This window comes from Protomyctophum parallelum (assembly GCF_964188405.1).
Source record: "Protomyctophum parallelum genome assembly, chromosome: 6".
Lineage (NCBI taxonomy): Eukaryota > Metazoa > Chordata > Actinopteri > Myctophiformes > Myctophidae > Protomyctophum > Protomyctophum parallelum.
In genome coordinates, this window is record NC_139701.1 from 23,678,530 (window position 1) to 23,705,247 (window position 26,718).

The 26,718-nt window shown below is 41.3% G+C and overlaps 1 protein-coding gene across 4 annotated transcripts in view; it reads right to left on the bottom strand.

Annotated features, from left to right (window-relative positions):
- Window positions 1-26,718, bottom strand: part of evi5b (ecotropic viral integration site 5b) — a 45,851-nt gene that overhangs the window by 15,731 nt on the left and 3,402 nt on the right. For 2 of the 4 annotated variants that reach the window (XM_083767390.1, XM_083767388.1), the window contains exons 2-16: window positions 16,258-16,472; window positions 9,958-10,147; window positions 6,914-7,138; window positions 6,452-6,526; window positions 6,167-6,292; window positions 5,933-6,076; window positions 5,186-5,275; window positions 4,828-4,925; window positions 4,545-4,605; window positions 4,304-4,357; window positions 3,139-3,171; window positions 2,572-2,724; window positions 1,485-1,616; window positions 884-1,024; window positions 464-622 (exon numbers count right to left, since the gene is read on the bottom strand). In XM_083767390.1, the coding sequence (XP_083623516.1) occupies window positions 464-622; window positions 884-1,024; window positions 1,485-1,616; window positions 2,572-2,724; window positions 3,139-3,171; window positions 4,304-4,357; window positions 4,545-4,605; window positions 4,828-4,925; window positions 5,186-5,275; window positions 5,933-6,076; window positions 6,167-6,292; window positions 6,452-6,526; window positions 6,914-7,138; window positions 9,958-10,147; window positions 16,258-16,391 (1,815 nt within the window). In that variant the 5' untranslated portion in view covers window positions 16,392-16,472. Of the gene's footprint in view, window positions 1-463; window positions 623-883; window positions 1,025-1,484; window positions 1,617-2,571; window positions 2,725-3,138; window positions 3,172-4,303; window positions 4,358-4,544; window positions 4,606-4,827; window positions 4,926-5,185; window positions 5,276-5,932; window positions 6,077-6,166; window positions 6,293-6,451; window positions 6,527-6,913; window positions 7,139-9,957; window positions 10,148-16,257; window positions 16,473-18,194; window positions 18,559-26,718 lie in introns of all 4 variants that reach the window. The other 2 variants (XM_083767389.1, XM_083767391.1) reach the window with 2 other exon arrangements.

A 26,718-nucleotide genomic window follows, 5' to 3' on the forward strand; every position in this document is an offset into this window, starting at 1 on the left:
TTCAATTTATGCTGTAGACTCCATATCTCCACTTGAGTTAGATCATTTAAAGCAACATATTTAAAATCATCGTTATAGTTATCTGCATGGTGTGAACAGCCCTTTGGTGTCAGGTTAAACCTTAAACCAGGAAAGCATCCGTGTCTTTTTAGATTGAACTAAAAAGTTTTATTTTATATTTTGGCTGTCCAAAAATTACAGATATGCAAGCTCGTGGCATTACAAGCTTGTAGATCTGCTATTTTTGAAAAATCATGAAAATTTGGGTACTATATATTATTTTAAAGCAAACATTTTTAACTCAAATCTTTGCTTCTAGAGGTTCTTGGAACAAAATATTTAAAGACGGGGATCCACGGCCAAGTATATATCATTTGGGGGGGGGGGTCCTTGACATGAAAACGTTTGAGCACCACTATTGGGATATAGACAGACATTTGTGGTCAATGTCTAATCTCCGAACCTGTGTCTCGAGCTCCAGCATCCTCTGGCGGGTTTCTCGGAGTTCGGCCTGGGCCTCGGCCTCACGCAGCCTAACGCTCATCAGCTCGTCCTGCAGCTCGCTCAGCGTGTTCTTCCGGGGGCTGTCCTTCCAGCGGCCAGCGGTGCGGGCCAAGTGACGCTGCAAGAGAAGGTGGCATCTGTCAGTCAGTCATGAATCAATTGATCAAAAAGGATCTTCCAGAGCAGTCATTTTTAAAGTGGGGTCCAGGTCTTGGGAGGTCATTCCAGTGGGAAGTGAACCATCTTGTAGGCTCATAGGACGGATTTCTTTGGCACTGGCACCACATTGTGGAATATAGCGGTAGCGCTTAAAGTGATAAATTATAAATAGATAACTGGGCAGTTTATCAGGACATTTTGATTTGATGTAAATGCTCACCTGCCAGTGTTCCTCCAGGCCTCTGACCTGCTGCCTCAGCTCTTTAAGTCCAGTCAGAGCCTCGGCCTCCCTCAGCTTCACCCCTATCAGCTCCTCCTGGAGACGCACCACGTTGATGTCATCTGGAAGGGACATGTTCCTCTGGAAGAGAACACACACACACACACACACACACACACACACACACACACACACACACACACACACACACACACACACACATTTAGGCTACATTATTCTTCAAATAAAAGGCATCCAGGGATGTGATGAGCTTTAGAACCAGGGTACAAATTCTGACTGGCAGTACCGTGATAAAAAGCATCACAATTAAAAAATAAAATAAAATAAAAATAGACAGAAATATATATCTTTTTTTTAATTAAAACCTCAAGTTCTGCTCCCGACCCTCTCTTCTATTCAGTATACCAGTGCTCGTAGAAGTTTCTCTTTTTTAGGAAACAAATTTGCAATACACAATATGCAACAAACATTTTCAGGGCCATGTTGAAAACTGTATTGTATGATGATCCTCGGGAGACAAATAAAGCTTGAACTTGAACTATTGTGTCGGCAGGTATATGAGGTTTGAACACACACACACCTTCTCCATATCCAGGATCTTGTCCTGCATCTCCTTGAGTGCACACTGGGATTCAGCCTCCTTCAGCCTGGCCTGGACCAGCTCCCTCTCCAGCTGTAGGATGAAGTCCTCTGTGTACCGCGGGTTGCCTTTCTGCAGCAGACACCACAATGTCAGAAAAGCACACCAATACAGTGCATTATATCTACTGTGTCTGCTCACGTCTGGACATATTCAGGCCAGGGACAACAATATAACAGGCATTTCTGAAATGATCATTTTCAGTTTTTGAATGAAAACACACCTTGGCATAGACACTCACTTCACCTCGGATTTCAACTGACACCAACAAATTATCCTTTGTGTATTGACTTCAAAATAAATATTTAATAGCCGCTTACGGCAGAGCAAGGCAGCAAATTATGTAAAACATCTTTGTATTCACTGCACACATTAGCATCTTGGATCAGGTCATCAATAATTGAGAATATTGCAGTGTCTGTTTGGTCAACGGTTATGCACCGATGACAGATGACTGGCTGGCTGAGAACAACAAGGCGGCGGCACCACCTCAGTGGTGTTAAATCCTACAAGCCGATCACACATCTGCTTACAAATTCATGAGTACATTTCTAGAGACGCTGAACACTGCAAATGGTAGCCGAGATGTGTGGAACACTGTGTCCCAATGTGAAGTCATGCATGCCAAAGGAGATCATTATGCATAACCCGGTGTGCAGAGTGGGAAGAGAAACCACATCCAGGCCATTCTGGACGATTATGAACAAATGGATTCGATTTGCTTTCGTTTGTTTCGTTTTTTCACTTCGTAAAATGGTAACAATAAAAGGAGGAGAAAAAGCATGGCAAATTCAAACTTGAACAGAAAAACAATACAAAACACGTTTTCAAGCAAGTCTCAACAACAGTCGGTCTGAGGTTACACGTTGCAAACACACTGGCTCGTCAAAAGAAAACCATGGTGTCACAATAGCAGGTTTGTGGTGTCACTTTGTGGATCGTGTTTCCAGGTCGAAGGGTTGTTTAGGGCCTTGCCTCTAGTCTGCTATCACCTGCCAAGCTGGGGAGACTGTGGCCCTTTCCTTACCGCTTGAGACTGCTGCTGCTGCGGCTGCTGCCTGGTGGATTTTTGGGCCTGCTCCAGTTGAGCAGTTGTTTCTTCACAGTGTTGTTTGACCGTGGCCAGCTCCCGTTTGAGCAGGTAGGTCTCCTCTGCCTCCTGGGCGCGAGTCACTTGTCCCTTGGGGACATAGCCAACCGAGGGGTGATGGGGTGAGCGCGGTGAAAGGGGTGAAGACAGAACGGTCGGGCAAAATGAAAGGATGGAGAACAAGCACATGCTGTTGGTTTGGAGGGGTTGATTTTTTTAGATGAATTCTGAGCATGATTTGTGATTGTGAGTTTTGTGATATGCAGTGGTGTGGTGTTACATGCACTTTATACTCAGTCAGTAGTGGTTATTACAAATGAGATCCGCTAGGGTTAGTTTTATTTCTCTTATACAGAATGTTGTTAATCTCTATGCTAGTAATTTTGGAAGATACTGATCATTATGATAATTTTGTCATTTTTTTTTGCTAACGATGAGCATGCAAAGTAAAAAATAGTAAAGGTTCAATACAAGTGATAAAGGACATGAAAATAGGCAATATACCTGGATCAATCTATCTGCCAAGGAAGCACTTTCCTACAAAACAGAAATATCAACAAGAGAGCAGAGAGTGAAAGACACAAAACAGAAGACAGGTTGTAACACAAAAAAGAGGAACAATTGATTTTTCTAGAGAAGATAGGCAATGTTCCTCTCAGCTCCCGTTTGGACAAAATCAGTAGAACTGTTAGCGTTCAGAGTCAGAAAAGGAACATTGCCGTGCAGTGTGGTGACGAGATTGTGAATGAGGTGGTGACAGTGTGGAAATTAGATAGTGTTGGAAAAACACAGTGACACATTTCACACAGGCAAAGCACAGAACAGCAACAGCAAATAGAGCCCAGAGGAGAAAGTGCAGTGAGACATCAGCACTAATAGTGTTTAGGAGCCATGCTTGTTTGAACGCAACAGAGGGTCGATTGCTTTTAAGTGGCGTTCATCCAATCTTTTGAATGATCTTACATTAGCAAATGTATTATGAATAAGAGACCAGAGTGATGAAGCAACCTTGAACTGGTTTGTGACGGACACCCTGGCATATCCACTGCAGAGACCTCATGCCAGGCAGTGTCAGCACCCATGTGTGCCATACAACGCATGAATGATACAAACAGCACACCGTGGCATGCAGTGCTCCATATCATCTCCCCAATGTGTGTTAAGCATTCACTTTTGCATTCCAGACAAAGCATGTTAACGGTTGCTGCTTTGAGTTAGACGTGACCATGAGAATGACATAGATCCCTGCATGTAAATACAGTACATGTACGCCACACACATTCATCATAACAGAGGCAACTTGCATTCCGATGGCCAACTTCTGTTTACAAACCCCCTGAACATAGAGGAAGTTATCATAAGGGTAGTTGTGCACATGTATAGTTTACCGCAAATAGATAGATTGTAGCTCTACTATTTTTGGTGTGCAATACACTGTGCAACAACGTATAAACCACTGTTTAGTTGGATGGGTTTCAACAAGTATGTTAGTGAATATGTGACTCCACGTGTGTTCTCAGCGGTCAACCGGAGATGCAATTGCATACATATGAACATACACTGGATGGGTTAATGCAACAATGTCGGTGACCTCAAAGTGAAAGCCTGTGACAGTGAATGACTGGTGCATGCACTGCCATGGTTGTTATGTTACCCAGATTGTACTCACTTTCTCCAATGTATCTATCCTCTGCTTCAGAAGCCTGTTCTCGTTTCGCAACCTCTGTGTTAAAAAAAAACAACGAAAACAAGGTCAGTAATGGTGAACGGTTTGCAATATAGTGCATCATTGCAAACCCTACACACTACAGGACCTGTAGTGTGTTCCAACATCCCTGCAGGATTTCCAAAATCTAAATCGCGTCAATCGAATTCCTATAATTTTCTTTGTTGCCGTTCAATGCACTCACCTTAATCTCCACCTGCTCCTCCATCTCTTTACTTTTGATTGTAGTGTATTCTTTTTCCAACCTGAAATAATTATATAAAATAAATAATATAAATAAATGTGACAGAAAACATTCATAAAATAAAAATGAACAATTTCAAGAAACTGTAGTATAAGCAAACATGTATTTTTTGGGGGAATAAAACGTTTCAGTGTGACTAGTCTTCCAGCACATTATTTACAATTCCAGTCAAGGTACGGGGAAAAATAAAAGCTTCCGCAGTTATGGAAATGGCAGGACTCACTTCTTCATCTTCTTGGCATTGTACTTGACTTGATAGGCAGCCTGGATGACCTTGTCTGGCCCGCTGTCCAGCTGACGTGGAATGACCTTCTGAAAGTGCTGGAGCGCAGCAAGGAAAAAGAGAGACTGGATGAGAGCCAGTCAGGGTCCATATACCACTTGCTTTACAAATGCTGTGGCAAGGTGTTCTTCTGCCACCAAAATGTCAGTGTGCGGCTGTGCGCATTGGGAGCACACATATATATAAATCAATTTAACGTGGTGGTGAGAGTTTATGCGGATTGTGAGCATGGGCTCATGAGAGCTCACAAACAGGGGCACAGGGGCACGGATGTTACATTACTGCATAGTGGTTGTACCTGTAACATTCCCTCCATGTCGAGCTGTACGAGTTCTGTCTGGTTCATTTGGAGGATGGCTAGCCCGACACGGAACACAATCTCCAGTCCCTTAAAAAAAACATCACCAGTCATCACTAGGAATTCTTAGAATAGCTTCCACAGGTCCAATGACTCCATTAACCACAGGAACCCTAGATCCTGAAACTGGGTGGACATTCGTGAAAATAGCTGTTCAAGTAAACCTGTGGATCGGCCATTTTCCTTTGGTGTAGAGGGGGGAAAAGGAGAGGAGGACCAAGTATAGACCCCTGGGGTGACCGGGGTGGTCAATAAAGTATATATAGGGTTTAAGTGGTTAAATGAGAACAAAAATGTATACCGAGATATTGAACATGCTTATTTTAAATCTGTCAAAAGTGTCATCTCTTCTGCCTCACCTTTAACCTGTTATTCTTAACACAGATTTAGGTATAGAAAGGCCATAAAACAAGTATTGAATTGTATAATTAAGGAAGATTAGAGAGATCGTGACAAGATGGAGACAATACAAAATATAAATGTTGACACTTGCAAAATTGACTAACTATCTTTTTGCCGCTAGGTGGCGCTAACGGACAACATACTGTCCATTCTCTATTGTCGCTTGATTAAATCTTGTATTTTATCAGCAGTTATTATTAAACCTTTTAACCAAAAAGAAAAAATCTAGTTTATTTTCTTTGACTAAATACTCAAAATGGTGATTCATGGTCTCTTCAAACTGACCTCACACATGAAGATGTCGAAGATCCTGGTGGCAACGGGCAGAGGGAAGGAGGTGAGGAATATGGTGAGGAACCAGGAGGAGGCGTACATGGACGTGTGGAAGCTCTGGGCCTGGAAATGCACATGGAGGTCCGGCAGATGCTCCTGCATGATAGAAAGGTTGTGAGAAATCATTTCCCATAACTTCTTAACCTGCCCCTGCAGTGATTTAATTTGTCATAATACGGCTCCTACCTGGATCATAGACTCAAACTGGTACATGCAGAGTCCCAGCTCAGCCATGCTGGGTTTGAAGAGCTCCCGCAACCTGTAGTCCTGCATCAGCTTCACAAACACACAGAACGCCTCCTCTTCTGGCATCTAGAGATGAAAACATTGCAATATTCAAACACTCGCACTCTCTCTTATCCAGCTGTACAAATATGTACACACGGATGCTGGACAATTTGCCGGAAGGCAATTACGAATCTGTGTCTCCAAGGAAACAGTTTGTGTGTCGAAAAGCATATTTGGGATTACCTGCATGAGCAGCAGTCCCACAATGAAGGCACTCCCTTGACAATAGCCGACCTCACGGTCCACCAGAGAATAGGCCTGAGACAACAGAAAGGGATGTGGAATGAGTATCAGTGGTCTTTGGAGCACAGCTGGTTTTACATGAGAAACTACACAGACATGGACTGCTGGTCAAGCTATTTGTAGAGCATGTGTTTTCCTGACATATGCCACATTTGTTGGACAACTAATGTTGGACATAAAATAATTTGAGTGGTGAAGCCATGTGTTTTTGGGAAGAAAACTAGTCAAAACTATTGTGTGTGTGTGTGTGTGTGTGTGTGTGTGTGTGTGTGTAACCGAAACCAAACTATACACTCACAAATTGCATTACTTGCTGCCTTGAATTGGAGTGAAATAGCAACCAACCTGTGAAGCTTGTACAGATGTTTGTGTTTCACTCGGGGAAACAGTGAAGAAAATTACCTTCATGACATTGAAGAGCACCTCCTGTCCCATGCAGTCTTTCTCCTTGAAGAAATCATGTTCTGGGTACGTGCGCGCTATGTCCCTGCGAATCAGCTTCTCACAGGGCGAAGTCATCTTCAGGAGCTCTGAGTACTGATCTTTGATGGGCATGTTCTGGGCATTGCAGAGAAGTTGCCATACTATCGCCCGAAAGTGATGAGGAATCCCTTTTCTGACTAGGTCCTGTGTGGGATAATGAGAAAGGTATTCATTAAGTCCTGTCAACCTACTATACAATCAATAAAAGGCATAAAAAACCCCAAAATACATTGTTAAAAAATATATACACATATAAATCCATTACGGAAAACTATCAAACTGTTTCCCTATATTATAAAAGATATTTCCAATAATATACATGTTTTGAACAGGGGAACAGGCTGGCCTCCACCAGGGACTACAACACACACACACCAGTGTTATTTATATCAGGATACAGCCATGCGTCTGTTCATCTCATTATGCTCTAATATGTTATCCCATTCTAGCACGGGATGTTCCACATGATAAGACAATTTTCCGCCACTAAATAATCTTGTCAGTGAGGTGTCCTGCAGAGCGAAATGTTTTTCTTGCATATTATTGCCGATATAACTCCATTAATCCCATTTCTGAGAGGGAACACTGCCTTGTGCAGCTGTTGAGTGTGGTGTGGGTGCAGGGTGTATCTGGATCAGAGGTCCACCCATGCAGGCTTTCAGCAGGGGATCTCTCTCCTCTCACCGAGGTCAGCCAAGACAGGCCGAGCCTTGTGCTGGAACAATAAACCCTCTCACATCCTGTCTTGTCTGAGAGAGAAAGCTGAACTCTGTGCCACCACACTTGCTGCTCATTCTGTCACCCTCGTCTTCCCAGCCCACCGTTATAGTCTCTCTCTCACTAACACACCGATGTAAGTGGAAACTCATGAATTACGTATTCATGTAAGACATCTGGAGTCATCGCTGACGCCTACCCATATTACTGCGCTACAGTAAACCTGGTCAGCCTTTAGCGCATATTCAATTGGTTTTGCTAGAAAGAGTCTTCTCTGCCAGAGCAGTAGAAACGCAAGTCCAGAGGGCAAAATTAATAGAGAAGAGTTTCGCTGACGGGGAAGAAAATAAAAAAAGTTGGAGGTTCCCCTCTACCCTCATGCAGCTAAAATGTTTCTACTTTCTACAGAAGCTGAGGGGAAGAGAAAACCAACTGACCAACTGTTACAGAGAAGGAATTGGTGATGATTAATATCACAGGCCAGTTGAGCCATCTGGCCATGAAATAACACATTGATTATTGCGATGCAGTTTCTTTACTACACTTCCCCCGGTTACACAGACACACTTATATGTACACACATCTTTTGAGCTCCTTGACATTGACATGTGTACTTATGCACATAATAAATATGCTTATGCTCAAATTACGAACCGATAGTTCTTTAACATGGTTTGGAGACAAACAAGTTCTCAAGAGCCCCTTTATATGATCACATGAACAAGTGACTCAAATTGAGTTTCAAATGTCAAGAACTAAAATAATAAAGTTCAAGGACAACACTGAGGCACTACATACACACACACGCACACAATTACTTTTAAACCGAGTAGGTAAACAGTCAAGACAGATAGGGGAATTGTTTGGTTCATTGCCAGAAGTAAAAGCTTGAGGCATAACTTTGTAGGGATAGAGATTCTAAGTACAGTCTAACTTAAAGGATGAGCTCTTTAGACAAAATCATATTGTTGGGGCCCACATAACAGATTCAGTTTAATCCAGTGTAATGGAAACATAGGCCTACTATTGTCGTCATTCTATGAAGAGAAAACATGTAAGCGATTTCCATCAAAGTTGAATTTGTGAGCACAAATTTTGTTTCAGTTGACGTCCTGCGTGCAAGATATTACAAGTGCTTGACTTTTTAAGTCACTAAACAGGGCAGGCGTGCAGAGGCCTTGAAGCTCTGCATGGTGTGCCTGAGCAAGCCGCTAGGCACGCTAATGTTTGTGCCAAACAGATGATGGCTGCACGCGACGTGCGCTGTCCGAATTAGCAAGTTGTGGTGTGCAAAATAGGTTATTAGGTGAACCAAAACAAGCTCTGTCCATGAAATGAAAATGTAGTCAGTGTGTCTGTCAACTGTGGTCCAAACAGTTAGGGGTGAAATGATTAATCAAATAATGGATTCATTGTTCAATGGGAAATGCATCCAATTCTGCGATTTACAAATTCTATTGTGAATTTGTGTCTATGCTCCTAATATTATAGAAGGAAACATTATATTTTGGAGTGCTGTAAGTCATAAAACCAGTAGTAATCTCAGTTAATGAATAATTCTTAGTATTTGCAGTTCCTGAGTAGCATGCCTGACTTTGGATAACAACATCATGGGTGAGCTGAGGTCAAACGTGCTTCTGTGAGCTCATAATCCAGCCTAATCGAGAGCACACAGGACCAGAGTTGGTCACTAACAAAATATATTTACAAATGTATTGTATATTGTAAGGTTGTATATTGTAAGGTAGGGTAAGTGCTATTTAAGCGTTATATTCTGATAGTAATCATTGCTATATATTAATGTTCAATAAGAGGGGTCTCTTTACCTCTTTAATAAACAGAAAATAAATTTTCATCAAAGTTGCACATTTTCAACCAATCAGGTGAGAATACGGTATACCCATTGATCAGCTTAAATTTATATTGTTCCAGTTCCAGTTTTGTGACTGTCTGCTCATTTATTTGTGTCATCACTTCCAATTTAACTTGTTTATGCTTTACGAGTTCTTTCTCCTGATTGGATAAAATTGGTATCCCAACCTGAAAATGCCTGTTCTGTGCTGGATTGTCTGTCCCTGTTGCAGGAACAGACAATCTACAAGCTCACCATACATTGATATTAAAAAAGAAAAATTACTTTAGAATTTACCCCAGTACGTGTGTACTACCCAAATACACATTTGGCAACTTTCACTTGAGTAATATTTTTACTCAAGTACTGGGGTTGAGTACTTTGTCCACCTCACCTTGAGCTGCTTCTCCTTCTTCTTGCGCACGTCCTCCCACTCGTTGACGATGCGTCCCCAGAGGATCCAGGTGTCTTCCTCCAGGTGGGAGAGGTTGGAGGAGGCAGAGGAGCTGGACACCAGCGAGGAGCCACTGTTCCGCCTCGAGCCATTCACGGAGCGCAGGGACTTGCTGTCTGTCTCCAACAGCCTGTGGAGGGTACAGTCAAACATAACTGTGTGAGACATTATTTCACTTAAACATCTGATGAAATGGCACCTAGGCTGGCAATCCAGCTAGAAAGCATGTCACGGGTTCGAGTCCCAACCCCGATGACCTTTGCTGCGTGTGCATTGCTACGAATATGAATATGCAACTGTGAGCAAGGATGTTTTGCTTGCCGTTTTCTTATTTTTTATTTTATTTCGGATCCACAAAAAGCAAAAGAAAAAACACCTTTACGGTGCTGAATTTTAGAGATAAAAGTATAATGTTTCCTTCAATGGTAGGGAAGCATAAGTTCAAAACAAACAAAGAATCCCCTCAAAGTGAGGCAAGAAAAAAACAGTGACTACACAGTCAAATTTGAAACTATGAGTGTAATTTTGTGCACCCTTTAAGTTAAATTAACACTCAGTTTGACTGCGTATATAAAAGGGTTGTGTGCATAATTATGTTGTCAATGCAGTGTACATTTAGTGTAGTTTATACTGAGGAAATATTTCAGGCAAAGGCGCCCGGTGACTGAAGCTGGGGCACAAAGCCACTCACATTTATAGTGCAGATATTCCTGTGATGTTATAATCCTGTGATGTTATAATCATGTTACAATCCTACATGCCCTCAAAGTGACTGACGGCTAATTTATAGCTCCTCTGTGGTATGTGTTGCTTGCCAAAAATAACTGATCTACACGCTAATAACGTGTAGAACTGTTATGATAGCCTCACATGATTAAGTAATGAGCGGCCAAATATAAAAAATGGCATGACTTCTCCCCAACAAAAAAAAACAAACATACAGGCCAATCACAGGTCAGTATGACAGCAACAACAAATCCATAGGAAATGTAAAAGGGTTCTCGACTCATAACGTAATTAAATGTTTTGAAGTCATAAACACCAATCCTTAAAATGGTATGTTGAAGACAAAACCTGGAGCCATGCGTGTCATACTTCAACAAACAAACCTTGGCTTGTACCGTACTAGGTTTGTCACTAGAGCTGCCGACAGCGTTGGCCTGCTCAAGGATCAGCCTACAGAGAGGAAAAGTGTGGCTCCTGGCCTGTTACAGTACTCTGCAGAGAACCCCATGGCTGGCAGGCATGCACACAAAGGCTCAGACACCTGATCTCGGAAAATGTGGGGAGGAAGGGGCCCTCTCTACCGCAGTGGGTGACGTCACCGGGGAGTGCTCCCAGCCTGGCTCGGGTTACAGCCAGATTTGGGTCACGGAGGGAGGGGAACGAATGCAATGCATGTCTCTATGAGCACAGCCTGCGTGTCCAGCACTGTTAGGATGAACAGTGGTGAATCATCTGGGCGTGATGTAAGGTCGTGCAGTTTAAAATGGTTGTATGAAATCTTGTCGGTCGCGTCGGCCAAACCGTGTCACGTGACATGTGCGTTGTGTGCGACGCAGTAGAGAGAATGGCAGCATCAAATAACAGCTGGAGACTGCGTCTAAAACTAAGTAATGCGACACCCCCAATATGGGAACTCTTTGGATTTCTACTAATCTACTATCCCTATCAGCCACTGTCAGCCGCAAACTCTGCGATCACGCTAGAAAATGAAATAATGTGAGAACCGCGGCTGTTATCGGTCAATATCGGTATCGGCTAATAAAACTGACATTAACCGATGGCAGTAGCCAATATTTATCTGTTGTTGATAAGCATACATTTTGCATTAGCTACGTTGGTGTGTTGGTTATCTACAGCCTACCAAGCTGTAGATTCTGAACATTTATTTCTTGTATTGAAGATGTATAGTTTCCTTGGCACAAAAGGGGGAAATAAAAACAACAAAAACTAAACAAACATCTATCGGTATGAGTATCGGCTGAACATCATTTTAAACATCAGTATCGTATCGGACAAGAATTTCCATATCGGTGCATCCCTAATTATTTTCATGACTGAAGCTAAATCACAAGCTAGGAGTCTTGGAGATACATTGAAGTTGAAGGATAGCCTACTGCAGTCTCAGTTTCCACCATCCATGGCAACGACGTGGCAAAAAAACTTAACTTTACCCTTTACCCCCAATGGTAAAGTGACCGCATGGGGCAGCGAACTCACATTTCAACTCACATTGATTGACTTGTGACAAACAACTGACACAAGTTTTAATATCCAGACTTGACAATAATCAGTTAAGATAGAATTAAGTGCGGCCGGGAACATTGTATGCCCCAGTCAATAAAGTGTTTATGCATGTTAATTTTAGACTCTTTAGCATTATGGAAAGAAGCCATACTGGTGATAGACTGTAATAGCAGACTCTGATTATTAACAGCTGTCATTTTGATCGCGTAATGTGTCCGCTCGCCACGTTAAAATTAGACGGTAAAACAGAGTACCACGTTTTTGGGGTGGCTTAAACCGTGGTTTACATTTTTGGAAACCGCCCAACCTTGGCATGATGTTGCCTGTTGTTAAGGCCCTTGCACACAGTCAGATTTTATTCACGGGAAAAGAAAACAAACAAACAGTTTGATTTCTTCATTTGTCAAAAGTGATTGATTAATTTGATTCCTTTATGGAGTAAATTAGAACTACAATATCAGTGTAGTATACTGTGTAGGCCTGAATGATTCACTTAAAAGGTGGGAGGGAATTCCACTTCTCCATGCTACACAGTACCCCAGACATCATCATACTCGTCATACAAGTGAGCCATCTGGAAACAAAATGGACCACAGTAGTCCTTATACACTCACATGGCTATCTAAACTGCCATCTCCTTCACGCATGTGGTTAACTCACATCAGATGAACATCCACATTGTAGTGCTGACCTACAACGCACACATGAACCTGACTTCATCTAACCTACAGTAGAGGGCTTCACAGAGGCTCTGCAAATAATTCACCAGTAGTCAAACAACCTAGACTAGTTCAAAGCTGTACAGAGAAACAAAGGTGAAATAATTTAGGTGAATACAAATCACTCCATTACAAAGTTACAACAGTTAACCGATGAACAGAACCACCACAAAGTTAGTCCTACATCATGTTAACTTAAACCCTATGTAGTTGACCAGAGTCTCACAGTACTCTTATTGCTAGGCCTCCTGCCTCCTTTCTCCTCGTTTCACTCTACACTAACCATCTAGCTGATCTATAAGCTCACAACATGCCACTTTGCGACATGTTTTGCTCTGCTATTTTAGCTAAATGTTCACTCCAGAGTAAGGATGCCTGCGTTCAAGTGGTTAAAGAAGGCAACACTTGCCTTGTTCCATCGTGAAGTTGTCGATCTAACATACCAAAGAAAAAGAAAAGACAGATGCTTTCTTACCAAGATAGGTTCATGGTGTACTCCTCATATCCTCTGCATTCTAGGGATTCCAGAATAGCAACATGCCTGGCTGAGAGATTCACATAGTAAATGAGGGACTCCCGTCGCTTGTCTTTTTCACGCTAGTGACAAGCATGGCTATGTCTCTTATCTGGTCTGTAGGGTACAAAGGCCCATTGGTGACAGAGTGTGGGAGGGAGGGCACATCACTCTGTGTTAAGTTAACATATGAAAATATCAATGCCCTTTACACCTACCACTTTGTCTAACATGCATGTACTTGTCTTGGAAACAGTTTGATTTCTTTTTTTTTTTTAAGATATTTTTTTGCGGCTTACGCCTTTTATTGATTTTTGAAGGGACAGACAGTAGGCTGACAGGAAACGGGAGAGAGATGGGGGGATGACATGCAGTAAAGGCCGTGTCGGGTCCGGGAGTCGAACCCGCGGCACACTGCGACTGGATTACCAGTCCGGTGCCCAGACCGTTACGCTACGGCCTGGGCCAACAGTTTGATTTCTAAAGTTATGTGCCTCACCGGCAGTTACTTTGCTGTGTACTACTATGTCCTAGGCTGTGACCCGATTATTTCCAAAGTTCTCTGCCAGAAGATTCATGCATTTGCCTGTGTCACTGTGTGTGTGTCTGTGCAAATCTTGCATAATTAATAATGAGCCGATAAGCATTATTTGTTGTGCATGCTCCCAGCAGGACAAGCACCTAAATTCCCTAATATTTTTCTCATCATCATTCGAGTGCCCTCGAGATCTGCGACACAAGCTGCTTCCACTGGTCTCTGTTGCTCATTGCCACACCAAGTTCATTCACAGTCAGTCCTGTGTCCCTACTCAGAACATCTGGAAATGTGAGTGGTCTTGTTCGTCTTGATGGGCAGGGTAGTCTCCACAGAAGAATATCCAAAATGACCGGTTCTTTTGCTCTGTGGCAGTGTCCAGAAAAACTGAGTATTCTTTCTGCCACAACTGAGATGCCTCATTTCATTACATTTCATATACAATACAGCCATCAGTTAGCCACATTTACTGTAATTGGCTCAGCAGAAGATTTGAACAGAAAACATATGATACCATTATGAGTGGTTCCTGTTCAACTCTGCTGCTGAATGAATCAATCAAATGAAGCAGCTAAAACAGAACATTTGGCCAAAATAGAAGAACATGTTGCAGCGCATTGTGTACCTTATTTCGGTATTTGATAGATAATGAACACCCGCCCAGATAATTAAAATATTATCCCTATGTTTAAGGCAACTCTTGGCATATTCCTACAGAATTAATGGGATTTAATGAGAAGGGAAAGCATGTCAGCAAAGACATGTGCCTGGTGAAAGGGCCCAGCTGTGGTCCTACTTGTCAGGGTGGAGGCAGGGGTCAAATGGCCCCCGAACTATGAACCTCTAAAGGCCAGATGCCTTATGTTCACCTTTTGACAAAGGACAGAACCCAGAGCACCATAAAGGGCATTAGGGACCAAATCAATGACCCCAACTCTGTCTTATCTTCCCTTATCAAGGGGGTTCATTAGCATATAATCTGTCATTTTGGAACCATGTAACAGGACTACTGTAGACCCACAGATGACATGAATCAAATGGCTTTACCTCGCATAAACACACATTACTGCTCCTCTTCCATCACTGGAGGCAATTGTGAACCCAAACCCCTAATTTTGGAACCACTCAGTCTGGTTTCCATGCCAACACTGACAGCACAGGGTAAGAGTCATCATGGGGCAGGAATTCATATAGGAGGACAGACAAAAAGGTGTTCGTCTACCCTCCTCTAATAGTCCTTTAATGAATGAACAGCTAAAAGGAGAGGCAAAGTGTTTTCAGTTTGCGAGGGACTCAGTGAGGACTATGTGGCTATTAGATAACCAAATCAATACTATGACTTTCCCCATTACTTGTAGTACAAACAGACCGTACAGTTGTGTGAAAACATTTTAAAAACCTCATAGCTCCTCTTACACACATCAGTGTTGTAGGAATTATTTCAGTCAGTTCAGTTCAGTTTATTTATTTTGGTCATTAAAAACAGTCCATTTTGGGAACATATGGGAAATGTTTGATAACAAAATGTTTTACTTTTTATTACTAAAACTCACACCTGTGTGAACTGAGCGGTGAAACTACAAATGTATTGTTCTAGTTACTGTACTCTACTGTGCTCTGTACTGTGTGGGGGTCCCCGGAACATCTAGACCTCCAGGAACGCACCCTGGGTGCCAGCCCGGTTCCTGCGAGCCGCCCCGTGTCCAAATGTCTGTGTGGGGGTCCCCAGGGGGTCGCCGGAACATCCAGACCCCAGGAGGGGCCGCCCCGGTCCCGGCAAGACACCCAGCCTCCAAACGGTCAAGAAATGACAGAGTTTACCATGTGGGGTCGAACAGCCAGAGCCCCAGGAACGCGCCCAGGGCTCATACTGTGTACTCTGTGCCACTTTTCTCTGTGCTGTACTCCACTTGCCACTTTAGGTGTTGCAGCTGTCCATACTCAGACATACATACAGACAGACAGAGACAGACATACACACACACATTGCTGCGTAATGGAGCGGTTAGGCACCGCTCGAAAATATTCTGGTGAACAGGACAAGACAACTAAAATCTGAAAATACCCACAACCAGCAGCAGACTCATAAATGCAAAGGTGCGGTAGGGGGAAATCCAGTTCAACCGTTAACCGTTTGAGCCACACAAAATAAGTTGGCTCAAGAAATCAAAAAGTTGCCCATTAAACTGTCATACCAGGCAAAACGAGCGGATTTAGCTTACCGGTTCTGCTCCTCAAGCTTGGCGAGCAGCTCCATTTCATCGGGGCTGAGCTGGGCGGGCGAGGACGGCGAAGATAGCGACGTGGAGGAGGAGGAGGTCGGCAAGGACATGGGCGTGGCCACCTGGCTAGCCATCTGACTGACCGTGTGTGACACCGAGTTCTTCACCCATGCGAGAGTAGAACTCAGCTTGCCTGAAACCTTGTCTGTCGCCACCTGCAGGGAAGACGTAAAGAGAGCCACTGAGCATTTCACAGTGAAAGTGATTTCAAAGCGGTACCATGCAAACGTCAATCTGCAGTGAGAGATCTATTAAAGGCATTATAGGTAACTTTGAGCGTAAATTTTTTAATATATATATATATATTTAGCATTTTCTCGCCTCTATCAGCCACTGTATCAGTTTCGTTACACTTTTTATGATGACATTCCACTGTTTGTTGACATTCATCCCTTGCAGGCTGCAGGGACGTTTCTGTCTTTGAACTTCAAAGGGAAATGTGCACTGAGTTGATTGATTGGATCATCGAAGATGGATATCAAAGCAGTATTGCAAGAGATGGAAGAGAAAGCTTTCATGGTAAGTTGGGCACGTATGTATACGAGCCTATTCAAATTGCAGTCCCACAATGTAAAATATATATTTTTAAACAATTAAGTAGTCAGACCTTACATGTGTACAAATATCATCTTATGATCTATTTAATCACAATACATTTATTGAGATAGAACAAAATGTAATATATAAAAATATATAGTTTATATGTTACTTTCTATTGGGAGGTGGCTGTCACAACCTCTAACTCCTACATTTCAATTATTGAAAACAATATCTAAATTATTTTTGTCAACTTATTAAATGTTGGTTTTAAATCAAACAATCAATTTTAAATCAGTGTCACTACTGAAACACATAATTTCTCATAAATTATAGTTTTTCTGCTAAATGTGATGTTTCTATCCACCGGTACATCCACCGGTACATCAGTTTACAGCTGTTTTTCTTAGCCTTTTTTTGCCTAGCATTGTAAAGTTAAGCGAGAAACGTAACAAAATTGGATGTTTATGCTTTTGAGACATTATTAATGTACTTAATTCTGTACTTAATTTCTATTTCATCATGTCGTCCAAAATACCAAAACAAATTTAGATCTGGTGCAACAATATGGTCAAAGTTTTTCCAATATAGCATACAAATTTCACACAATTTCCAACTTTTTGAAGTAATTCGGTAGGAAACCACTAAACAAACCACTAAACAAATAGACTATTACCAAAGGCAATCTACGTCGTTCCTCTTTAGCTAGCCAGTAGATTCCTACTAGATTGTTGCTGCTGGCAACAAATAGATGGAGATACATGATTTATATCACATGAATGTAAAATCTAGTGATACTTACTGTAGGTGTACATTTGAATGTTTTAGATGCAAAATTACAGTGGTGTTACTAGACAGTGTGGGAAATAGGCAGAGCAATAGCTATGGTGAATATAAAGCTTATGGCACAGAGCTGCAGAGGCTTTAACACGTCCAAACTAGGTAAGGAAAATAAATTAAGATGCTAATTAAACACACTTGGAAACGTAAGCAACGTAATGCAACCAGACAGACACATGATGCTGGGGGGGAAACAGACTCATGGTGGCATTTGATCTGTCAGACTGTGTTTCGGCATGGCACAGACAATGTTTTAGGCTGAGCAAAGCAATTTAGCTTAGCAGACAAATTTATATGCTATTGAGAGTTTGTGCTTAGACCACACAATCTGGTTTTGGTTTGTTTTGTTTCTAAATCAATCAGGCAGGCCAAATATATAATACACAAGACAGTGAGTGACTAAACCATTCCTGAAAGTGAGCCACTAAAAACACAAAAAGCCAAATGAAAAAAGCTGGACTGCCATATTTAAGGTGACATGGTGATCTGTACATTCCTACCTGTAGAGAGCTGCTATTTGAAATTAGCCAACATCAGCAACCTTTGCCTATTGGCCTGTTCCATGAAGAATGCATGTTCAGCAAAACATACAGAAAAAGACAGAAAGTGGTGAACTAGCAGCTTTTTCCAAAGTCAATCGCTTCATCAAGAGGCTTCGTCTTTGGCCTTTGTCTTGCTTTGTTGACTCCGTTCTTTAGGCGTGCTGTCTCAGAGTCATATGGTGATCATGCTGTCATGAAGGGTCAAAGTGCTCTACCAAAGGTAGGCCAGCCCTTACAGGACAGGAGACTGCTCAAATCAGCATGCAGCAGGAACAGCAGTGCTGTACTCAGCAAGACGTGTGGAATCCACCTCACAGCAGATCTGAGAGGAAACGGGGAATTAGTATTGTCACTGGGCTATGAGCTGAGCGCGAGTCAGCAGGCCTAAACTTTCACACTACTACAGCAGGAAGTGGTGGCGGCAGGCAGAAGAATAAAAAAATCAGACTCATCCCGCCTGTAATGTCAAGGAATGATGAGTCATACATATACTAACTTGTAGCTGTGACTGTCGTAGTCAAGTTCACACAGCAAACAACCAACTGAGAGACAAGATATTTATTTGGGGTATCTTGTGGAAAGTGTAATGTGCTACAGTACCATGTTGCTGCTGCTGCCTGAAGAGCAAATTAAAGTACACTCAGCACTCAGCCCAGAGTGACTTTGCTATTGCACAGCAAACACAACATAAGAGTAAGACATTCCACATATGGAGCCTCTAGAAGTGTTAGGGTGATATGGTACTACACGTATACTACATTTACTCTCTCTGCCAAACGTAGCCAATATTACACAATCTGTTTTCTGTCAGCCCATACTATATAAAGGGCCGACCACACCAAGCACTATAACTATAAATAGTTTTAAATTTATTTTTAGTCCACAACACAACTATTATGACAACAGTGATGAACGATATACGTAGTACTTGGCATGGACAGCTATTATGTTAGGACATAGGCTATTTGGAGGAAATCAACTAAGGCTAGACTCAGTTATACTTTGGATGTCATCTTTGTAAGAATTGTGGCATAGCTCATTTCATCATCATACTATCATCATCATCATATAATTCTAACAATGTCTGTCTGTCTGTCTGTCAGAAACACTGCCTTATCTCCTCATTGCCTGCACCAATCACTCCCACTTTTCACACAGGCATTGACCATATGAATATGGAGGTCTTAACGAAGCCCTTTTTTCGATTTGACACATTAATTATTCCTTGCGCAAGCAGAGCGCGCAAGTAATAATTTTGCCCGGTCTTCGTTCATCGTGACAGCCAACCCGCCATTTTATGCGTATGCAAAAAAACAGCAAATCTGTGACTGGTTTGATGGGACCAGATCATATAAATGACCATATGTCTTACGTCATCATTTAGAGCTAGTCATACGTATACTGTATACATAATCAGTAAAATAAAATAGCAAATTGTGCCTGATCTGCTGGGACCAGAGTACGTGGTGTGTATATGTATGACTAGCTATCAATGATGACGTAAGAAATATGGTCATTTGTGTAATCTGGTCCCAGCAAACCAGGCACAAATCTGCTGTTTTATTGGCATACGCATAAAATGGCGGGTTGGCTGTCGCGGTTTTTGGCGCAAAGTAACCACAGTATACCGCTAATCAACTTACAACTACATACTCTATATAGTATACGTATATGTATACGTATGTCTTACGTCATCATTTAGAGCTAGTCATACGTATACTATATACATAATCAGTGAAATAAAATAGCAAATTGTGCCTGATTTGCTGGGACCAGAGTACATGGTGTGTATATGTATGACTAGCTCTCAATGATGACGTAAGAAATATGGTCAATTGTGTAATCTGGTACCAGCAAACCAGGCACAAATCTGCTGTTTTTTTTGCATACGCATCAAATGGCAGGTTGGCTGTCACGGTTTTTGGCGCAAAGTAACCACAGTATACCGCTAATCAACTTACAACTACATACTCTATATAGTATATGTATAACTGCTCTCAATGATGATGTAAGTAATACAACATATATATACTTGACTTTAATACTTGACAATCACCTCTAGAAAATCCAAATATACGGAAGATAATTCAATTACCAATAAAGCATTCATTAAAAATTGGATTGTTGAACGTCAGAGGTTATCTAAGGGCCGATTCATACTCCTATTTTACCGCTGTTTCGGCGCTGTAGTGCCGAAATGATTTCGGCTCGTCAGAAATTTTCAGTAGCACCGAAGAGCCGACTTTAGGACGGTACCCGCCCCCCCGAACCTCAAATGACGTCAAATTGTAGGCTCTACAGAGCCGAACCGACTTTTATTCGGCTCTAAAATAGGAGTATGAATCGGCCCTAACACATTTAGAAGATATAAACTCAGATTCCCAACTCGAAATGTTGGATCTAATAGCTTTTACTGAAACACACTTAAAGAAAAATAATAACATTACTTTTAAATTAAAAACAATGAACACGAATTACAATACAATCAGGAATGACAGAGAATATGATATAGGTGGGAGAGTTATGTTTGCTATAAAAGAAGATATTTCCATTGAAATAATTCAAAATGAAATCAGGATATTAGAAAGAGTAGAACACGTATGTATACATGTAAAAGATAAAGATCTATATATCATTCTTATGTACAGATCACCTAAAACAGACCTTTCGAAATTAAACACATTTCTCGAAAACATGGTAAAGTATCTATCATCTCCGACTTCTGCAATTATGATAATAGGAGATTTCAATGAAGACCATTATACTGAGAAAGATAGAAGTATAAAAACCTTCATGTCAAGATTAGGCTTTAAACAATTAAATACAAATCCAACTACAGATTACGGAAGTATGTTAGATCATGTATATTTTAACAAATGTGAAAGTATTATTACAGAAATTGAAGTTAGAGACACATATTACTCTGATCATGATTTAGTATTAATATCTCTATAATCCAAGATGAAATACATTTAAAACAATTGACAATTTACAATAAATAATAAAATAATTATACTGTATAATATATTTTAATTCAGTTTATATACGTTTTGTTTCATCACATATCAAGGATTTATTTTTCTTTAAAAAACTAAAAAGGGATCCAGAATATATCTACATCGATAAAAGTGTATTTCTTATATAGATAGAAACTTGAACCATACTTAATAATACTAGGTGTTTATATGCATAAAGTAGGTAGGTAGCAAATAGTTACATCTAATAATTATACATTTCAAACGTTCCTTCACAGAGATACTGAGATTTGACAGTTTACAGCGGTCGAAAGTACTTGCGCGCTCTGCTTGCGCACTAGTTGGCCATTTATGGCCTACTAGTGTGCAACAAGCAAGTATGCACTCGACAGAGTGCAGTTCTAGTTAATAATGAATTTATTAGTGAATTAAAAACGCACCGGGCGCAGTACCCCCTACGGGGGGCAAATATCTCACAACGGGTAAGGGCTAGTATGTATAATTTAAGGGTACGTAACCATTCTTACTGCAATTTAGGGAAAATCCATATATTCTTCTATTACGCTCCTATCATAATACGTCTCATTCCGTGCTCAACCAATCAAATCATCACAAATGTCATTCCGGCCAATCACTTTTGTCGTCTTCACTTTTGTGCACTCACTTTTATCTTCAATATTATGTACTTTGCTCAGCCAATCAAATCATCGCTATGGGGTGGTCAATCACAAGCTGCTTTCACAAACCCGGAAAGCTGGGCATAGGAGGGGCTAGCACCCCTCAATAATCAATTATAACACAGGCAACACTTTAACATGAGACAGTTCAATCATAACACTGAACCACATCTGTACCACATCTGTTCAGCCCTGTGCACAAACAGGAAGTAGGCCTGTTATCCCACCACTGTTTTTGGTACTACACCCTATTCCTGAGCTGTCATAGAAGCCGGGTCGAAAGTAATTGACTATTCATCACAGCAGCCATTTTTCTCTCACGTCATATTTGCGGGTTGGAAAGAAAATGCCACCCCAGGTGGAACTTTAAGTAAGCAAAATGTGCAATGTGAATATGGTGAATGACTTCACACTACATGATATCAGAACACACCAGTCTAAACTGGTAAGCTGGCTAAATCAGCAATGATGGTGGTGACTTTCAAAATGTGAAGCATATACATATGTTTAAAATAATGCATGTGTTACTGCACCCATCTCAGCAGAATATACAGTATAACTTAGACTTATATTTATTTATTTTTTCATATATAGAAAAAAACAAATGTTATCAGCAACTGAAGGGAAGGGACAGCTCACTAATATACAGTATATTTGCTCTTCTTGCTTCCCATCTATTCCATCCGGGTTCAGTGTCTGTTATTGAGGCAGTTTTAAGCACCAGACAAATGATGTTGATGGAAGACATCGTTACATCTTCACATCACCAGTCCAGACCTCTGAATTGCTATTTAATACCTTCTACCTTTCATGTCAAGACACTTCAAAACTGCTCCATTCACAAATAATCAATGTAAGTACAATTATTACAATGACCAGAGCCGAAGAGTTTGATCAATCCTCAAGGGGGCCCGTCCCCCCCCCCGCAGCCCCGCCTCCCCGCAGCCCCTCCCCCCCCCCCCCCCCCCCCCTCGGAAAAAAAATAAGTTGTTTTCGCTGGTACTTTTAAAGCAGCTTCTATAGGCCAATGTCCAAGCCAAGGTGAGGACTTTCAGGACTATATTATTATTATTATGAGAGAGAGAGAGAGAGAGAGAGAGAGAGAGAGGGAGAGAGAGAGAGGGAGATATAGAGAGACACGGAGGGAGAGAGAGAGAGAGAGAGAGAGAGAGAGAGAGATCATAGGCGGCGGGTGCGTTTTACCTTTGGGCAGGCTACAGAATTGCGTTGGGGGGGGACTGTCGCGGCCGAGCGAAGCGAGGCCGCCGCCGCGGATTTATTTATTTATTTCCCAAATGGTCTAAAAATGAGTTCTTTAGCATACTTTTACCAATGAATTAGCCTATACACAGACAGCGACTGATCAGCCTATTTTGGACGATATGGGTCTTTTCTCGAGTCAGTGTGTAGTCTCACTAGTCTGTGGTTAGGTCTCTTTGGTGAATTCTTGAGCAGTGTTATTATGTCACGCCTCAAGAACAACTACAAAAGAAACCCGATTAGCACTTTTTAACACCTCTTGGACGGCCGGTGTCTCTCAAAACAGACTGTTGCCTGAGGAACAACAGGGGAGGCGCTGTTTTCCCGAATATTTGACGATGGGATTCTCAGATTGCCGGCGGAGAGATCCAAAATGTTCGGAATTCCCAGAAAATATGTAATGTAAATGTAAAATGTCCACGAAAATCTTCATGGGGGCCGAAAGGGGCCCTAGGATTCTTCATGGGGGCCATGGCCCCGTGGCCCCCACAGACTCTACGTCGCTGACAATGACCATCACTAGTCTCGCGTTACTCCTGTTGCCTCCGCAATTACCAAATGCTTCATCATACAGTAGCAATAAAGCAGAAGTGGAGCCTCCTCCCCACTTCCGTTTCGTCTTTACAGTCGCGCAAATTTATCCCAATATAAATAGAAATCATCTAAGCATATATAGCTTGTTGCTTAGCAGAAAAGAAAATACAAAAAGAAAATGTAAAGACATTTAATATATTTTCGTGAACGGAAATGGCAGCTTCCTTACTCAGCTCATGGGGGCTATAGTTCCAGACTCTATAGCATTCGGAGATTGTGGAATAGTTGTCTGGCTATGCGAGACTAGATCATCACTAACACTCTTGGCCAACAGTTAATGTTCTATGTAATGACTTATCAACAGTATGTGTCTGGGAGACTGGGACAACCTTTTTCTGCTTTTTTGACTCACACAGAGCAGGGTGTTTAATCATTATTCCCTTAGGTTTTCTTTTTTTCTGCCAATAATGACATGGCCAAAACAGTTTGAAAGTAGTTTAAGGACTTGAAGGAATTTAAAATGTTTCTATGATAATATTCCATACAGTACCCAGTTCTCTTTGAATGAACTACTGAGTGACACAAAGCGCTGCCTCTGTGGTCTTTTCCTTTTGAAAGCCAAGATGAGAAATGACGATGTGTGGGTGAAAGAAAGAATCCATCAAAGGCTCAACCTCAATGCAGGATGCTAGAGTAAATAAATGCCAAGATGAAGAAGGTCAAATATGTTCATTGTTCACCTCATGAACCATATTCTGGGTATGTCATAATAGGGGAACATTTGGCAAAAATACACTAACATTGACCAAAAATAACATAAGTCTACAAGATCACAACTTGTCACGTTTTATATTTTGGGGGAAAAGGAGCAGACCAAGTATAGGCCCGTGGGGGGAACCTCGGTAAACAATGTGTATTAGTGTATATGCCAACGTTTATACACGTGGCATATTTACATTTTCAATTGTAGTAAAGTTAAGTAGTAAGTAAAGTGACAGTAGTAGCTCATAATTTTACTAGTGTCCAGGTGGTTAAGACAACATTCTTCTTTGCAAGACAAACCAACTCAAGTGCAGTTTCCCCATAAATCCTGGATACAGAAAATCAGAAATAGTTGCCCCGAGACACATTACGCATAACTAATGAAACCCACAGTAAAAGGCAAGACTGGGTTTGAATAAAGCCACAGCAAAACAACATTGTGAAGATCAGGGAACACAAAAGGCTAATTGTATTTAAATCTCATCTAACACCCAGTACATTAAAAGCCATCTCACAAAAGGCAAATTGTATTATAATCTCATCTAACACCCAGTACCTTAAAAGCCATCAGACAGTTAGCCCATACCATACAGTGCAGTGAGTGCACAGATTCTGCAAAGACGCCTACAATGATCCATTTCACAGTCATTAGTAGGGGTACACTGGTACTGTACGCATGTGGGATGATGGTATGACGGTGGTATGACGATATAATCCACAACCAGTAATAATGGCTTATTTCCACTTCACTTGTCTTGCATAAAAAATTACTTTCTTCACATGCTACACAGTGAAATCCTCAGTGTTCAATGTATCAATTTGTAACTCATAAAGTGTACAAATATAACCAAATTGACTTGTAAGGGTCCTACTGGAAACATTTATACACTCTTGGGGTTAAATTAACATGGATAATTTTACAGTATAGTCCCAGCCAGTGAATCAGTTGCCACAGCAGGAGCACTTGAGAACAGAGGTTGAATGGCCATCTTCAACATTCCATTTGCTCTCAGGGTATAGGGACATGGGGCAGACAGAAATGGCTCTCTCAAAGCCTTTCACTTCACACACAGGAGGGAAACTGAGATTTGTGCAGTTAGTGTACACTGTACACTGAGCATTTCAATGGTCCCCCTGCCTACAGGCTGTTCTTAAGTACATACACAGCCACATAATAAGGTGAGTTGCCCTGAAACCGTTCCAACGCTGTAGCCTACTGTAGCCTGCAGTAACTACATTCCAAACGATAGCCTAGCCTAGGAAATGAGACATGACTGCTAGTTTAAGACAATAAACATGACAGCTAGACCTCAATCTCAACTATTGTCTTTGTTTGATAGACTATGTGTGACCTGGAAGCATTCTATGGCATGTATATGTTACATGTCTATTTAGTCTAGACAACTTGTGAGAAACTGTGCTTCCAGGTCAAACACAGAATAGATAAGGCCTAAATTAATTTAACTGGGATTTTATTGACACTTGTGGAATTTCAATATAGCCTACACACATTCAGTCGACTTGGGGATACATAATCCCTCTATTAAAGTGTGTGGCCTAAAGAAAAACATTAGCTTAGACTTCACCTATCCTTTGAATTTGAAATTAAAAGTCTCAAAACAGCTTTATCGTAAATTACATAAATTACTTTATTTTAGGCACAATTCTGCTGTATCTCTACATTTTCCACTTCAAATATGTGTGTGTGTGTGTGTGTGTGTGTGTGTGTGTGTGTGTGTGTGTGTACTGTATGGAATTAGTCAAATGATTTTGTGTAAATGCGTGACCGTTGTCTTCATGGGACGAGTTCTGACAAGAAGTCATCTCAATGGGCCATCTGTTCTGCTCTCTCCCAGGCATTCTTTACATCTGCCAAAATGCTACTAGCTGTCCTTAATTACAGGAACTGACCACCCAAGTCATGACACACTAAATCTTTAAAGTAGGCTAAACATGTGACCTGAAGGCGCCACACTGTTAAAACGCTAAAACAACAGTACTTTTAACTGAATTTGGGGAACAGAAAGTTCACCATGTCTAATCAAATGCCTGACATCAATAGCAAGGCTCAGATTTTTCAAGTCAACTTTCTGGATCAACATGTTATGTTATGTAAGTGACGACCAATCAATTTACAATTACAATTTAGGCATTTAGCAGACGCTCTTAATCCAGAGCGACTTACATTAAGCAAGAACAAAAAAGCATGGGAATACATCACATAAAAACATTTATCAAGAAACATGCATAAGCTAAGAAAGTAACAGTGGAATA